This window comes from Acyrthosiphon pisum, chromosome A1 (genome assembly GCF_005508785.2).
Source record: "Acyrthosiphon pisum isolate AL4f chromosome A1, pea_aphid_22Mar2018_4r6ur, whole genome shotgun sequence".
Classification (NCBI taxonomy): Eukaryota; Metazoa; Arthropoda; class Insecta; order Hemiptera; family Aphididae; genus Acyrthosiphon; species Acyrthosiphon pisum.
In genome coordinates, this window is record NC_042494.1 from 90,478,108 (window position 1) to 90,495,643 (window position 17,536).

The window sequence follows — 17,536 nt, forward strand, 5'->3', positions numbered from 1 at the left end:
TATATCACTAATATATTATGTATGTGTTATAAAAAGTATATAATAATGAAATATTACAATTAACTGCTATAAGACTTTATTGAAAATTGTTTGTTAAGATGATGTTAAATTTTGATTTACTTTGTTTAGCCCCCCCCCATTCGAAAATCCTGGGTACGCCACTGCACCAACGGTTAGGTAAATGCAATAGATTTTGTAATATTTGTATTAATTCAGTAAAATCTATTTTTTGGTAACACTAATCAATGATTATTATTGTATTATATGTTATAAATAATTATAATATGACAATTTTATGGTTTGAATTGAGATGGAAAACATTTCTAGAGAATGTAGAATGAACTATGATTAAATAAATACAAATGTATTTACTAGTGTACCTAAAGTGGTCCACAAAACAAAGTATGAGTTGAGTTATTTTTCAATTACTACATTTTTTGGGCATGTTTTAAGTTACATTTTTCTTAATGAACCCTGTAAATCATGTTTTTAAATATTGATTCAAAATATTTGTTTTACCTTCACATCTGAATAGGTTGTAGCTAAAATAATAGTTTATTACAAATACAGTAATTTATATAATGTACAGTAGCTAATTAATTACTTAATGAATAGTTATATAAAACAAAATTTAAAATCTTTGGTAGGTACTTAGGTTTAAAACAAATTTAACTGATTTGTAACTCTTTTTTCTTTTTACCAAGCATTCATTTCTCTCTCTCTCTCTATCTCTATTTATTCATATTTTTCTAACTATATATGTTTCCGCGTCTCGCATCACATGCACTGAACTTCGTTCCTGCCGAGTGTTCAACAACATTCACTGGTTTTTTTTTTAAGGTGAGATTAAGTCGGACAGGCCTACCCCAATATTCGGGTTTTTAAAAATTAGCCGATGGAAAATCACATAATATTTTAACCATAAAAATATATTAACTATAAATATTTTAACTATCAAAAATAACTTTAATGTTTGTAAAGTGGACTGTGGAAGTGAAGTGGTCAGAGGTGAACAAAACGATATTAGACAAAGTTGTGAGTGGGTCAAACTATCGAGTTCCTATAAACATTCATAGAAGAAACAACAATCATTCGTGTAGCCAATGGTAGGATTTTATTTTGTAAACAATATCGAATAATCAATATAAATTGTTATCACTATTATTTTAGTGTTTATACTTGGATTTTGCAGGCTGCATCAGCCGCGACTCGCGAGCCGCACTTTTTAGTATTTAGTGCACAACCGATATGTCTTGGGTTTTACTCATTGTTTAGTTTCGTAAAAAAATTATTGCTATTTATTTATTTTTCATTATAAATATCCGGTTACAACACTTGGTGTACCGTCAAGCGATTTTGGTTTACCGAAGGTAAGTACACAGTGGTGTTCATGAATTGTGGAGTATTCATAAATGTTTAATTAATTTGTATGTTCTAGAACGTTTTTTTCTAACATCTACGTTAGACAACTGTTTAAAATATGAATCGACGCAGGAGAGCGTCATCAATTGCTAGTCGAGCAACTGATGACGAGGTAGAAAGTTTACCAGTTGAGCACATACGCAAGAAAAGACGAGTGGATCCGGTATATGTAATTTCGAATAGACCATTTTATATTATACAAATATGTATATGTAAAATAGACAATAATACTATATATTCAGACGTAGATTGAAACAAAAGATTACATGTTTAATATCAGTTGGTTGCTACTATATTATTAATAGTTTGAACCAACTGTTTTTATATTCAGCTTTCATGAAAATATAAGAAAAAATGGAAAACTCAATTGTATTTAATCTCTTGAATCATCTGAATTTATATTTTGTATTATATGTTAAGAAAAAAAGACAAAAAGTATATTCTTTTTTAAATAGATCAAAGTGTAATCAAACTATTAGTTTCATAGTAAAAATAAAACATGTCTTATCTTGTATTATACCAATTAAAATATCTAGCTTATCAAAACAAGAATGTTGTAGCTGTTGTAATGCATTAAAATCTCTAACTTTTTTAAATACAATCGTTCAACATTTCATTTTTTTCATAATTTTTTTCATAATCGTAGAAATGTATAATTAGAAACACATTCAATCGATGTGGTTATGTTTTAGGTTGACATAGTTCAATCAGTTTATGATACAGTAAGAAATTTTAAAAAAGAAGATGGCATGTTATTATGTGATAGTTTTATTAGAGCACCAAAAAGAAGACAAGAACCAACATACTATGACGTAAATAATATCTTATTATTATTATTTATTTTAGGTACTTATGTACGTTTTATATATTTTTTTATTTTTTTATTTCAATTTTACAGGTTGTTTCTAATCCGATAGATTTGATAAAAATTCAACAGAAAATTAAAACAGATGAATATGACGATGTTGATGATTTACAAACCGATTTGGAACTCCTTACTAATAATGCCAAATCTTTTTATAAGGTAATTATTTTTACATATTTTGTGTTTTAGTGATAACCAAAATTAATTTTTTGTATTGAGTGATATTGTTTACTAATATCAAACAAAATATTGCTTAATGGAAACATATTACATAGTCAAATATGCAATGCTTTGAATAACATTTGTTAAATTATGTAAGTTTGTATTAAATATTAGTTGACAATATAGGCTATAAATTATAATATTGAATATAAGTAATTACACTCATTTTAACTAAATAATATATTATATTATTATATAGTGTGTATAATATAATTTATACTTATATGTCTTTTTATTTTATCATATATGGTTAAAAAGTATTACATTGATTATACATACTACTGCAAGCCACCCACCCTACCCCAAAGAGAATTTAGAATAGAAGTTACTGTCAACCAGAGGCGTGCCGAACTCACTAGCAGACCTGAGGCAAACTATACAATTTGATCCCCCTCCCCACCACCAACAGTTTTTTCACTATTTTTTTTTATTCAAAAAAATAAATATCATTAAGTTTTTTTAGGTATAAGTTGCACATCTATACTAACACACCCACCCACCCACCCAAATTTCCCTTGAGGCAATTGCCTCAAAAAATGACTGTTCGGCACACCACTGCTGACAACTATATGAATTTAAACTACAATTATTAATGGTTACTTTATTAAAAACTAGCCTCCGGAAGAAATTATTTTTTTATAATTTAATTTAAAAACATATGACTATTTTTTGGCTATACAAATAATATAATATAATTACATATTGTAGTTATTGTTATTGCTAATTTCTGAAAATGATATATCCTACATTTTGAATTCAACCTCCGGAGTGGTAAATTTTATTCTTTTTATTATAGAATAGAGATAAGGTAGAAAAATATGTAACAATAAATTATTTTTTCAATGAATAATATATATATTTAAAATGGAAAAATGCAAGTACAAACATTTAAAAAAATAATTAATAATAATAATAATAACAAAATAAATAAACAAACAAACCGGTTTCCTTCGTCTCCAAAACCAAGTTAGATTCTTATATATATATAATATAGATTATACATTGTGGTCAACAAATGTTCAACAAGCCATTCACCCCCCCCCCCGCCCCTAACACCTTTAAATTGATCAAAAATTGTAAAGTGTGTACTGAATATTTTATGCCATTTATGTTTATTCAAATAAATAAAGAAGTAATTATAATCAAGTATAAATAATTTTCATTTTAATCATATTTAAAATTAATATTCTATTTTCAGAAAAATTCTCAAGAGTATAAAGATGCAGTAGAGTTATGGGATGTATTTTTAGCAACCAAAAATAATATTTTGGAAAGAGAAGGAACTCCTAAAGAAAAACTTGTTATTCGTGTCGGAAAATTAGTAAGTTAATAATAAGATTTTTGTTAAGCCTGGTAATTTTATTATAAACAAATTAGGCAATTAATGTAATAAAATATCTTGAAAGTTTTGTTTAAAATGTATTTGAATTTTATCTTTAGGGGAAGAGAGGTGGATCGGCAGCATCAATGTCAAAATCTGAACAGACTGATGAAGAAGAAAGCAATTCATCAGTTGTTGGCGGAGATGATGAATTAGCCATGTGTGAAGAATTATTTACTGCTGTTATGTCTGCTACAGATAATGAGAATCGTCTATTATCAGCAGCATTTCAACTCTTGCCTTCTAAAAAAGTAATTACATTTTATTTACTAAGAAAAATGATATATTTGAGTTTAGAACAATGTAGTTCTTTGTTATGTCTGATGAGTGAATCTATCCATGAATTATTAAGCTTTTACTCAGTTTTTAACAGTTTTTTTTTTATCCCAAACTACGGTAAGCAAGACATTGCTTTTTATTATCTAACTTTTTCCCTTTTATTTTAAAAACCATATACTATTGTAATATTCAATTTTAAGTTTTAATTTTTTTTAAAGTATTTTTTTTTCTCAATATTTAGAGTTATCCTAATTATTACGAAGTAATTGAAAATCCAATTGATTTGCGATCTATTGCTCGGAAGATACAAGACGGAAAATATGCTAATTTAGCTGAAATGGAACGAGAATTATTGATAATGACAAAAAATGCATGTTTATTTAATGAACCTGGTTCACAAATATATAAAGATGCCAAAACGTTAAAAAAAGTTATTACTAGTAAAAAGATTGAAGTGGACCATGGAAAATATGCGCCAAGTAAAAGTAGTGAAAGAATAAGGTAAATTATAGTCAATAACAATGTAATATTTATAGCTAGGTTAATTATTACATAATATTATGTTAAATTATATTAATAATTAATTAATTAGATATTTTATAATGAATAAAAATAAAATAAAAAAATACGTAAACATTATAGAGCCAAACGTATGAGAGGTAGTCAAACATCAATGTCAGCTGTAACGGCTGCATTACAATCTGAAGACGAGGAAGATTCAGACTTGGATGAAGATACTGTGACTGATAGCCAAAGTAATGTTGATGGCCCTGATAATCCTAGGTGGCAGTTATATAATGCTGTTCGTTCTGCCACTGGATCACAAGGTGAAATATTTAAAATTTTATTTTTCAGTTTTAAATATTTATCAAATAATTATTGAACAATTTACGACAAATTATCAATTTAGGAAATTTACTAAGTGATACATTTTGGAAATTACCATCGAAGCGGTACTACCCTAATTATTATCATGAAATTAGAAATCCACTTTCATTAATGCAAATTGGCAAAAAATTAAGGGTAAGTTCTAAAAAATTGAATTTGTTTCTTATTAATTATTGTATTCTTTTGTTAGAATGGTGACTATGGTACAGTCAGTGAAGTGGCTGGGGATATGAATGTGATGTTAGAAAATGCTAAAAAGTATTTTACTATAGATACGAAACAGTACAAGGTAATTTACTAATAAGCAATAAGTTATTAATATTTATTATTTAGTTATTTGGAATTCATTTTTTACACACATTAATTAATATTTCTAAATTAAAACTAAAAAAGTTTAAATGTTTAAAACTTAAGTTTGTTACTTATTCTTTTGTATTTAAAATTATTTGATGAAAAATCAATTTGGTATCTACTTTTTTTATATTTTATTTTTCTTAATTTCCAGGATGCTGTAAAATTACAAAAGGTTATGCAGACTAAAGCTCAAGAATTGTTAGATTTAGGACATCAGGTATGTACTATCAAAGCGTGTTTTAATAAACAGAATTGTATGTAACTTTCATTATTTTAGTATTCTGATAGTGAAGACGATTCTGCTGATGATGATTTACAATCAACTTCTCGAACATCTAAAAAGTTTGCTCGATCACCACGATGTCTTACTCGTGGAAAATACTTGAATAATATTCCTTTAAAGAGACGTTTGTATGCATTATGCAAGTGTCTTATGGATTATACAGTATGATTTGTATTCAGTTGTTAAAAATAAAATGAATTGCTTGACATAAATATGCTTTATTTTTATGTAATAGACTGAACATGGTCGTGTGCCTATGTTAATGTTTATGGAAATACCATCTAAAAAACTTTACCCTGCTTACTACAAAGTTATATCTGAACCAATTGATATGCTGACAATTGAAGAAAAGATAAAACAAGAAAAATACAAAAGTGAAGATGAAATATTGCAAGACTTCAAAGTAATGTTTTGAAATAAATATTTATTTTTAGTATTATAATTTTATTTTAAATTTTTTTATTACAGTTTTAAATACTAAAATGTTCTTATATATTTTGTTTGATTTAGTTAATGTTTGATAATTGTCGTCAATTTAATGAAGAAGGATCACTTATTTACGAGGATGCAAATACATTAGAAAAAGTATTATTGGATCGTTCTAAAGAATTGGGACCTGTGTTGACCAAGCCTAATAAAATGTAAGTCATACTAATTTGATTTTTTATTACTAACATATTAATTATATACAAATTTATTTAAAAAATAATTTTGTCTTGTTATACCAGTGTTTCAAGTTCATTGTTGAAATTCAGAAAATCCCAACTCCCCCAAGCAACACTACAAAAAATGCGTACATTGTTCAATACAATAAAAGATTTTAAAGATCAAAAAGGTCGTTTGTTATCTATTATTTTCATGAAACTACCATCCAAAAGTGAATATCCAGATTATTATGAAGTGATAAAAAAACCCATTAATTTGGAAGTAATATCTCAAAAGTTGAAGAATAATTTGTATGAAAGCCTCGATGATTTGGCTGCAGATTTTGTGTTGATGTTTGACAATGCTTGTAAATACAATGAACCAGATTCACAAATTTACAAAGATGCATTAACTTTACAAAGACTCACATTGCAAACAAAATTACAACTTAGAGCAGATGAAGATAGTACACCTGATGTACAAAGTGCAGTACAGGAATTGTTGACTTCATTATTTGCCAGTGTTTATAATCACCAAGATGAGGAAGGTCGATGTTTTTCTGATTCTATGGCAGAACTTCCCGAACATGATGATATTGATGGCAACAAGTAAATATAACAATAGCTTTGATTAAAATTTTTTATTAAATTACAATTATTTGTTTAGGATAAGAGGCTTATCTCTAGATTTGATTAAACGGAGATTAGATGGTAATCAGTACAAACGATTAGACACTTTCCAAGAGGATCTATTTGCTTGTTTGGAACGAGCTCGCCAACTTTCGCGGACAGATTCACAAGTATTTGAAGATTCTATTGAATTACAATCTTATTTCATTAGACAAAGGTTTGTTTGTTTTATATTTTATTTATATTAGTTAAGTAGGTACTTACAGTAGCGTGCTGAACATTTAAAAATCATGATTTACATAATATAATATTATTTCAGTACCTATCCACTCTTGATCCCTTTAATATAAATAGATAATAGATAAATTTATTACATGACTAAATATTTTAATTTTTGCTTTATGTTATTGCTTACTATGTTGTAATATTACCCCCTTACACCCTTATAAAATAATTTCTACCACGACACCTAGACATCATAAAACCCGGTCCACCACGCCACTGGGTAGTTAAGTTTGGGATACAATCTACTGATAAGATGGTTTTTAATATTATGATTTATCCAAATATTAGTAATTTAATTTTGATTGTATGTTAAAATAAATTAATTCCACAACCCCAACAGTGAAATACTTTAAGTTTGATGTTTAATGGACACCTAATTTACTTAGGCTCAGTATTATTATAAAAATAAGGAAATCAGTCAACTCCAGACTACACCTGTTTCTCCCACTTCTCTGATCCAAGATATCAGCAATTCATCAATCATTCATTTGTAAGCTATCATCAGACCAGCGTGGTCTTAAGACTATCAAACCTTCTAACTTAAGAACAATTCAGGACTTCCAATAATTATTAATTGATCAATTGATCAATTAGATTTTTGAAGCCCCTTGGTTCATCAAAAATAATAATCTCTACAATGACTTAGAAACTCTAATACCTATTCAATCAACCAAATCATACTACCTTTAATTTAATTTAAAGTGAATTTACTATCAAAATCCATTTATTAATAGATTATTCCTCACAGTCCCAGATAATCCTCACAGATATCTCAAACAGAACTGACCTAGAGATTTACTAATTCAATCTGTCAAGTGACACTACCTAAGGTTTTTCCAGTGTTCAAACTTTAGTGCTCATTAAATGCATTGTCAAATATGGTTATGTTTCCTGGAACCCACACATTCTTGTTAACCACCAGAAGATTGAACATATCCAGCATACATTTTTTTTATTCAAGATCAAGATTCTCAATCGCCCTACGTTTATGACCTGCTGACAGGTGCATTCCTCAATAAACTCATCTATGGTTAAATGTATTTCCTTTCTCTCCACATTTAAATTTTAAAGTTCCTGTAACTAATTATTTAACCATTATAAATACATAGTTCAATCTTCGCTACATAACAGTATAACACATGACATTTGAGTTTCACCTTCTCATTTAAATATCAGCTTAATTTCAAACCTGTAAATCTTTGAAAATATTAATCTTATATGTAACATAACTGTAGTTTGTACTACTACACCATCTTAGTTTTCGAGCTATTTTAATAATAATAAATATTAAATAATATTATATATATATATGTATATGTGAATAAACAAATTATAAATTATAGAGATGAAGTATGCCGTAATGGAGATTTGCTAAACTCTCCTGCTTTAAATTATTCTCTATTGGATTTATCTTTATCAGTAAATGACATGAGAGAAAGAAAGATGGCTGAAGAATCTATTAGTGGTAATCCAGAAGAGGATGAAATTAAAACTGAAGATAGTACCTTAGAAGTATAAATTTTTTATTTTACTTTTAGTGTATTTTAATTTTAATTTTATTGTATTTAAAATGTTTCTATTGAAGGAGCAAGAAGATAATACACCACCTCTTATTGCCGGCACTGCAGATGATTCCGTTTGTGTTAATCATTTAGTTTATAGAGTTGGTGATTTTGTTTATGCAGAACCCCAAGAACGTGGTCAAGAACTGATGATATTGAATATTCAACGGTTATGGACTAACCAGGAATCACAACAAATGTTGTATGGAAATCATTTTTATAGACCCAGTGAAACATATCATTTATCAACTCGAAAATTTTTAGAAAAGGTTTGTAGTTTTTGTTTATCATAAATTATAATTTTGATTATACTTGATTTATTTTCAGGAGGTTTTTAAGACTGATTTAAATATTACTATACCAGTAAGTCGAATTAAAGGTCGTTGTGCTGTTGTAAGTGTTAAAGATTATTTCCGTTATCAACCAAAAGGATTTGATGAAAAAGATGTATATGTATGCGAATCTAGATACTCTTCTAGGTGTAGAAATTTCAAAAAAATCAAGGTAAATACTGCTATTATTGTAACAAATCAGTAATTAAATAATGTGAATAAAATATTTAGAATTGGGCCTTAAGCTTATCGGCCACATGGAAATTAGCTGAGAGAGAAGAACCTTTGGACCCTAAAAGGGTAATATCTGTATTCCGTGACCGTGTCGAAAAACATAAAGAAGAAATAGCAGAACTTGAAGAACATGAAAAAATAATTGAAAAAGAAAAACCAGTTAGTATTTTTACTTTTTATAAGTCACATAAGTTGCTATAACTTAATTTTGTTTAATTAAACAGAATGTTATAATACCAAATCCTCCTGGGGTTATTGATGATGGAAATGTTAATTATGAACAATACAACAGTCATGTAGGTATACTCAAACCAGGCGATTTTGTTTATGTAAAAAGTGATCAAAATCAGATAGTCCAAGTTGATAAAATTTGGGTTAATAAGCAGTAAGTAAATCTTCTATAATGTACAGAGCTTTGATTAGACCTTCCAAAAGTCTAAGTGTTGTGTAAGAACTAAGAAGTGGCCCTAAGCCATAAATGTATTAAATATATTTATTTATGTGTTTTTAATATTCCAGAGGAGCGTTTGTATTTGGTCCTGTACTTCTAACTCCCGCAGATCTTCCAAATTTTTCTGGTAGGCAGTTCTTCAAACAAGAAGTTCTGTTAACTACTAATGAGGAAACTGTATTAATATCAAAAATCACAGGAAAATGTTCAGTCTTAGAACATGCTGAATATATATCATGTAAATATAAAAAAATGTTTCCCAAATTGCATTTTTTATTGTAATATTTTTGTTTATTACAATTATTTTATAGGTCGCCCAGCAGAAATAGCTGAAGATGATGTTTATCTTTGTGAATCAATTTATGATGAATCTACTAAACTAATAAAAGAATTGCCAAAAGATGGTTTAAAAAAGTATACTCATTCTCCAGCTGTAAATCAAGATGAATTTTATTTCTTTAGGAGACTTATTCATCCAGTAAAAGTAATGTAACCTAAATAAAACTATTATTAAGTCTTATTAAGTGTAATTATATCCTAGGTTGGAGCTACTGAAAACAATACTCAATCAAGTGATGTTAAAACTGTGTATAACCAACATTATGATCCTGTATCTGTAAGTTTAGTATTACAATGATTTATTTTGTATCTAATATAATATTATCTTTATTTCGATTACAGAACGTTAGTTCTCCAGCTATGCCAAAACTAGAACCAGCTGATACAATGACTGAAGATTCAATGGATGGAGGTCCACCATCTGTCAGCTCTTCTGATTTGGGCGAACGTACATTGAATACTTCAACAGTTATATCTACCCCATCATCATCTAGAAAAAAGAACCCTAATCATAAAAAGCTTGTCACTGGCTATATATTGTACACAAGTGATGTTCGAAAAGCTATTGTACAAAATAATCCAGATCGTAGTTTTGGTGAAGTTAGTCGTATTGTCGGCAATGAAGTAAATTATATATAACATATATCACAATATAATTATTTACTAAATTCTAAATGATTCAAAATTACAGTGGCGCAATTTATCACAGACAGAAAAAATGGCATACGAAGAACGTGCAAATAGATTAAATGAAGAGAATTATCCACAATGGCGACAACAGGCAAACCAAGCTCCACCTCCCTCAGATGGTTCTGATCTTATTTGGGAGTGTGGTTGGGACAATTGTGACTGGCAATTTGAAGATCAATCAGATTGTTTAGATCATGCTGTAGCTGATCAATATGGACATGTGCAGACATTCTTTGCAGCCATTCCTCCCAGTGGTATATATTTTATTTTATAAAATAACTTAAATAAATATTTATCCTTTCTACAATATACAATTCTTTAACTTTTAAGAAATTGAATTTCAATGTCAGTGGAGAGGATGTCTTAGAGTTAAAAAGACTGGTATTGCTCCATTTCCAAGTTTACATCGTCTAGTCAGACATGTAAAAGAAGTCCATATACTTAAAAATCCTGGGAAACCAGTACCATTATCAGAACGCAACAAGTAAATATAATTTATATTTTATATGCTTAGGGTGATCATATAATATTACTTATGTATTACGTGGGTGGTGTTTATCAAGATGAACCATCAATTATTTTTGAAAATATGAGATAGATTAATGGGTTTATTAATTAAACTCAAAGTATATTTAAATGAAAAAATTATTTCAAAAATATAATATATTTTTTTAAATCTAATTAATGGAATTTAGGTTTTTAACAACTATATTTATGAGGTTATTATTTGCTTTCAACAACCATACTTTAATTTCAGAAATTTAATGTCGAGCACTCGCTCAGTCATTACTACCACTTCTGTTTTATCTGTGGCATCTGTATCACCACCACCAGTTGAAAATTCTAATGGTCTGTTTTTTTCTTCAAAATATAGTTTAAATTTATTTAAGGCATGGCCATTAACATTTTTACTAAAAAAGAATAATTACTTAGTAATAGAATGTCTTGTTATATGTTTTACTTAGAGTTTTTTATTTTTAGAATTGGTTTTAATAGTTGTTTAGTTACTTGAATACTTTTACAACTTTAACTGTACAGAGTTTATAATCTTAAAAACTAATATCTTATTTTTTTAAGTAAATTAAACAATTACATTAAGGGGAAAAAGTATATAAAGTTTTTGTTTTCAATTGTTGATATTATTTTTCATTTGATTTTGCAGTTTGTATTAGTATTTTATATATTTGTTGGTTAGAAAAATTAGCGCTACGAGTTCTTATCATTTTTTGTGTGTATATTAGAGCTCTGGACATCCTTATTGTTTTTAAGGCCAAACTTATCATAAATACAATTTTACTTATGAATCCCAACTCTGTATAATCAACCATTATTCAATGTAAAGTCCGATTCATTTTACCTAAGGATGTCACGCCCGCATGTGTTGTCTCCATCTTACAAATGTACAACATACTAAAAACTGTTTTGCTAAGGATAAATTTTAGTGATGGGAACTATCGAATAGTCACTATCGAACTATTCGATAGTAGTTCCCTATTCGAACTATTTGATAGTCATCCATAACCTATTCGAATATCAAAACTATACTATTCGATAGTGCCCATCACTAATAAATTTACTGTCAATTTATATTAGAGTTATAAACTTTATCTTAAACCAATGTGGACGTACGGAATTCAATTATGGGGCCCTGCAAAAATTTCAAACACTAACCGTATTCAACGCTTCCAATCCAAAACGCTCCGAGCTATAACTAAAGCACCTTTTTACGTGTCCAACCAAACCTTACATAACGATCTTGCCATCTCACCCGTCTGCGATGTAGCTAGAACTTTTTATAGACGATTTAACTTATCTGCTAAAAACCATGATAATCCCCTAATCAAAGGACTTGCGTCGGAAAACATACCTGACAATCCTAGGAAAAGACTAAAAAGGCGGTGTTGTCGGGACCTATTAATTTAGTTGATTGCCTAATTTTATTTAAATTTTATTGTTAACTTATAGAAATGTATATAAATAGCTGACTAAGTGTCTTCACTGGAAGGCTTCTTAAATCTGTCCTTTCTTCAAGCCACTTTTTATTCACTTATCTATTTTACTTATTGTTCAATTTTATGTAACAGATTGTAAATAAAAAAATAAATAAATAAAAAAAAAAAAAATTATATTAGAACTACCAAAATTTTTTCAACCCATTGGTGTCGTAGTGTTTTTATTATTTGGATAACATGAATAAATTTAAATAAATTTAAAGTTATCAGTTTGAGAACACTATGTTTATTTTTTTCATTTAATTATTAAATTATAGATAAAGTTCTTCCCTATGCATTGTGTAATTTTGGTAATTTCACTATAAATACAGAGGGAGTAAAGTTGTCCCATCCAAAACAGTTTTTACTATGTTATAAATTTGTAAGACAGAGACAACACATGTGGGTGTGGCGTCCTTTTCAATATATGCAATGACTGAGCTGATTAATTTTACTACATATTAAGCCGTGTTCTCAATAATAAAAATTCAAAATATATCATAATTAAAGCAAGGACTTTACAAATTCATTAAATGTGAATTTCATTATATGCGTTTATGCAGATAAATATGCTCTAATAAAATATATATATCGCTCATATTACACTAAAAAATTATATTTTACATTGATTCATGAAAAATATTTACTGAAGTGCTTGATTCTTGGTAAACTATCAAAAAATGTACTAAAAACTTGATCACAAACATTGTGAAAAGTATTGTGTACTTACACTAAAAAACAATTTCGTTCACATTCACTGCTTAAAAAAGAAACTCGTTCACGTTAAAATTCACGTCCTTTGAAAAAATGAATGTTTTAAAAAAATATTCAAAAATATGATGTCCTTGCTCTAATCATAATATCGTAATCTTTCTTAAAAATAATTATTACTTTGTTTGATTAAAATTTTAATTTACTGCTCTTGAATGTATTTCACTAGTTTAAGTTAGGTCCTGGCCGTTTCAACTAACATTTATTGTTTGGCATGGCCTGGACAATCAATAATGGGTGCTTAGCCATCCCGGACTAAAAGAGCTCTAATGTATACATAATGTAGTATTACACGTTGATATGTTGATGGTAATTTGTTTAATAGCACAACATAAATATTCTAAGTACTTTTTTTTATTATTTTCAAAAAAATAGTGACTTGTTCAATGTTGTGTATTAAAAAATTCACCATGTATTAGCATGTTGTGTGTTGCTTTTTTTAAGTTGAATTTAAACCGCTTTATAGAAATGTTGTACTGTCAACACGTTTGAAAAAAGAACAAATGGCTCAACCAACACCACAACAGTTTGCAAATCAACCTGGTAAGTTTTTCCTACATTATAAATATTTATAAGCACTTTGAAATAGTGAAAGATCATAACAAGGAAAAGGTATGTAACCATGAAGGACAAGAACCATTTATTTAACCATATAATAATTCATTTTTTGTTTATGTATAGTTGGAGGAGCTGTAAATGTTTTAAATCAGATAAATAGGAATACTCCATCGCCCATGTCTCAAAACGGTAATTATATTTTAAATTATTATAAAAAAAAAATATATTAATTTTATTTTATAAAATTAATATTAATTTGTTATGTTTTATTGTAACATAGTTAACAATATAAAATATAAATCCTAAATATTGTATTTTTAGTAATGATATTAAAATTGTTCCAGGTTCAGCGAGTAATAATAGCATTACTATTAGCAAACACCCTGAACCACTATTTGTAACTGTGCCACCAAGACCTACAAGAGTATTTCATTCTGAAGCTTATATCAAGTATTTAAAATACTCTTAATTTGTATTTACTATTTGAATATTAATAGTATTTTATTTTAATTTTTCAGATACATAGAGAGTTTGAATCTGGAAAGCAAATCTAATTGGGAACGTCAATTGATTGCTACACAAGAAAATACCAAAGGACCAGATGATCCAAATTCGCTCCCAGCTATTCAATGGTTGGGAAAAGGAATTGGTAATCATGGAAACGTTTTAAACGCTTTATGGGCGCTTAGAAATTTTATGATGAAAGATGCCATGGGTCTTTCAAAAACGGACGAATAAGTTACTGATTTTTGATATAATTTATAAAACTGACACTGTTTTGTGGTTTTGTCAAACTCACTTAGTATTAGAAGGTTTTTTTTTCATTAACATAAATTATTCATCAAGAAACAAAACGCTAGTTTTTTTACTATTATCTTAAAATATATAATTTACAATTTACCTACTATAGATATTTAATTATAAACAAATGATTTATATATATATATATATATGTTTTGTATTTAAAAATCTGTCACTCTTCCTTTTCGTTCCCAATCACCATATCTTGTTGGTTCGGGTCCTTTTGGGCCGTTTCGCTCTCCAGTTGCTGGATTACGACCTTCAGGCCATTCTTTCAAAGGATCCTTCTCTTGAAATGGATGCTTTCCAGCTTCGAGTTCATCTAATTTTCCTTTAGTAATAATATGTAAAAGTTATAACTTTTAGCTTAGCTAAATTATTATTTTACATTACCAATTGGGGTCTTCATTTTAATTTTCTCCTTTAAATCTTCTTTGGAATCAGAGGATTTGTATTTAGTCAACTGTATTGGACATTGTTTAGTTGACAAGCGTACTAAAGATGTTTGTCGGAATATATTTATTGAATACATAACACTAATTATTGAAATAAAATGCTTTTAAATTGCCAACAACAAAATAATATTGTTATTTGTTAATACAAAAGAGTACAAATTATAATACACAACAAAGTTTTCAATACATTTTGTATAATTGTATAAAATATGTATAAGATAATAAAGATAATAAAGATATGGATAGGCCACGCCTATGTTAAATCGTAGATAATAAAGATATTGATAGGCCACGCCACGGACTAAGATAGTATCACAGAACATGTATCGACTACCTTATCAGTGGCCCTAAAATGTTTCTAAAGCCGCCGTAAGGTACAACTAGGGGTAAAAGCGCCATCTATAGGTGTGTTATAAAAACACAATAATTAGAATTAGAAAACATAAAAAAGGTAGGTAAGTGGATGTCGCTCTGCTGTACAGTAGGTTAGAAGTGGGTCACTGTATAATGGACAGTATTAAATTTGAATTCAATGATATAATATCACTGTATAAGAAAAACGATTCTGAGCGGAGACGGTATATCAGTCTATGTATTAGACATATAATATATACTTATCTATGGTATTAAAAAAAAATTGACCTATAATAGGTACCTATAATAAATTCCAAATTAATCATATCATAATATCTATTAGGTACTTATAAGTTATAACGCGTTATACATCAACAAAAAACCGTGGTAAAATCATAGATATATAATAGTATACTTTAGAAGTTTCAAGTACCCACGAATAATATTATACAATCACAACAAAATAACTAAAAGAGTTATCCTAGGTTTTTAATATGTAATTTCGTCCAAATTTGTACTTAAAATGACTATAAAAATAACCTGTTTAAATGTATATTTTAGATTTTTTGGTAACAGAATTAATTACTTACGTGGAATCTTGTTTTAAATTTTTAATTCTTAGATACAAAAATTGAACATTTTATAAATTTTTAAGTACAAAATAATTTTTCAAATTAAAATTTGATAAATTTTGTCAAAATTTGATCTTTAAATGCTTATAAAAAAAAATTGTGCCTATGTATTTTTAATATTTTTCAACTGATATTGTAACAATATATCAGGAGCTTTGTATTAAATTTATACACTTTTTGGCCCAACAGATAAAACTTTATTGATATTTATAGAAAAAAAAACTAAAAACTGAAAATATCCGTAAACAGCTCAAAAAGAGTCAAATTATTTTCAAAATTTTATCGTATATAGAAAATGCTAATATAAACATTCAGTGAAATTTTCAAGTTTCTACAGTCTCTTGTTTTTTAATTACAACAAAATAAGTAAATCGTTACGTAAGAAATCGAGTGAATATCGAATGTTGTAAAAATATGAATTTCAAACGCTCATAAAAATTTAATTTGAGTTTCTTATAGACATTTTTTTTTTGATAAAGGTAGATTATCCTATAAGGAATCTTGTATCACATTTTAAAATCTTAGTTCTAAAAAGAAAAATTTTTACGAATTTATAACTCAAAATAATTAGGTAATTTTCGTGATTTTTCCATATTTTGTCAACTTTTGAACTTTAAATGCTAATAAAAAAAACTGTGACTAAGTATTTTTAATATTTTTCAAATCTCATTGTAACAATATAGTAGGAGCCTTGTATTAAATTTTCAAGTATTTTTACTCAACAAATAAAGTTTTATTGACATTCATAGAAAAAAAAACTAATTAAATTGGAAACTGAAATTGTCCGTAAGCAGCTCAAAACAAATCAAAATATTTTGAAAATGTTATCGTGTATAGAAAATGGAAATATAAACAACCATTGAAAATTTCATGTATCTACGGTCATTTGTTTTAAAGTTACACCAAAAACCAAATTCAATTTTGTGAAAAATCGATTTTGCGTAAAAATTCCCGTTTTTCCTTAATTTTTCTTTTGTTTTTCACGGCGCTTTTGAAAATAACTGGGAATTTTAAATTTTGACCTCCCCAATGCACCAACGATTTTCACTTTCCAATCGAACAAGATACGGAAGTTGATAATCGAAGCATTATTTCGACTACTTATCGTGTACA

The 17,536-nt window shown here is 27.7% G+C and overlaps 2 protein-coding genes across 4 annotated transcripts; one reads left to right on the forward strand and one right to left on the reverse strand.

The window, feature by feature from the left end:
• Positions 1–1,174: 1,174 nt before the first annotated feature.
• LOC100160159 (protein polybromo-1) lies at positions 1,175–15,123 on the forward strand. 3 transcript variants are annotated; one of them, XM_008188298.3, is made up of 31 exons: positions 1,175–1,370; positions 1,439–1,591; positions 2,115–2,234; positions 2,321–2,446; positions 3,708–3,830; positions 3,950–4,141; positions 4,411–4,670; positions 4,812–4,996; positions 5,080–5,192; positions 5,248–5,346; positions 5,563–5,628; positions 5,689–5,856; positions 5,930–6,097; positions 6,205–6,335; positions 6,423–6,947; positions 7,006–7,185; positions 8,597–8,765; positions 8,839–9,084; positions 9,143–9,319; positions 9,379–9,540; positions 9,606–9,766; positions 9,901–10,070; positions 10,144–10,316; positions 10,374–10,448; positions 10,514–10,795; positions 10,863–11,115; positions 11,192–11,345; positions 14,090–14,166; positions 14,305–14,370; positions 14,526–14,631; positions 14,700–15,123. In XM_008188298.3, the coding sequence occupies exons 2-31, from the start codon at positions 1,481–1,483 to the stop codon at positions 14,917–14,919; spliced, it is 5,058 nt and encodes a 1,685-aa protein (XP_008186520.1). In that variant the 5' UTR covers positions 1,175–1,370; positions 1,439–1,480; the 3' UTR covers positions 14,920–15,123. The 3 variants fall into 3 exon arrangements, with proteins under 3 accessions (XP_008186520.1, XP_008186518.1, XP_008186519.1); XM_008188296.3 differs by lacking the exon at positions 14,090–14,166 and adding an exon at positions 11,619–11,710 and having other exon boundaries at positions 14,700–14,954; XM_008188297.3 differs by lacking the exon at positions 14,090–14,166 and adding an exon at positions 11,619–11,710 and having other exon boundaries at positions 1,439–1,585; positions 14,700–14,954.
• LOC100162201 (CG7224-like) lies at positions 15,019–15,629 on the reverse strand. Its single transcript, NM_001162051.2, has 2 exons — positions 15,376–15,629; positions 15,019–15,313 (listed from the first exon to the last, which is right to left on the reverse strand). Exons 1-2 carry the CDS (start codon positions 15,512–15,514, stop codon positions 15,144–15,146), a joined length of 309 nt encoding a protein of 102 aa, NP_001155523.1. The 5' UTR covers positions 15,515–15,629; the 3' UTR covers positions 15,019–15,143.
• Positions 15,630–17,536: the final 1,907 nt, after the last annotated feature.

Excerpts from the sequence above, each read along its gene's own strand:
- LOC100162201 (NM_001162051.2), bottom strand. The coding sequence starts at position 15,514 with ATGTATTCAATAAATATATTCCGACAAACATCTTTAGTACGCTTGTCA. Across the intron at positions 15,314-15,375 it reads TAAAATGAAGACCCCAATTG|GAAAATTAGATGAACTCGAA; the intron begins GTAATGTAAAAT and ends TTATTACTAAAG.
- LOC100160159 (XM_008188296.3), top strand. The coding sequence starts at position 1,481 with ATGAATCGACGCAGGAGAGCGTCATCAATTGCTAGTCGAGCAACTGAT. Across the intron at positions 3,831-3,949 it reads TTATTCGTGTCGGAAAATTA|GGGAAGAGAGGTGGATCGGC; the intron begins GTAAGTTAATAA and ends TTTTATCTTTAG. Across the intron at positions 11,346-11,618 it reads CCATTATCAGAACGCAACAA|AAATTTAATGTCGAGCACTC; the intron begins GTAAATATAATT and ends CTTTAATTTCAG.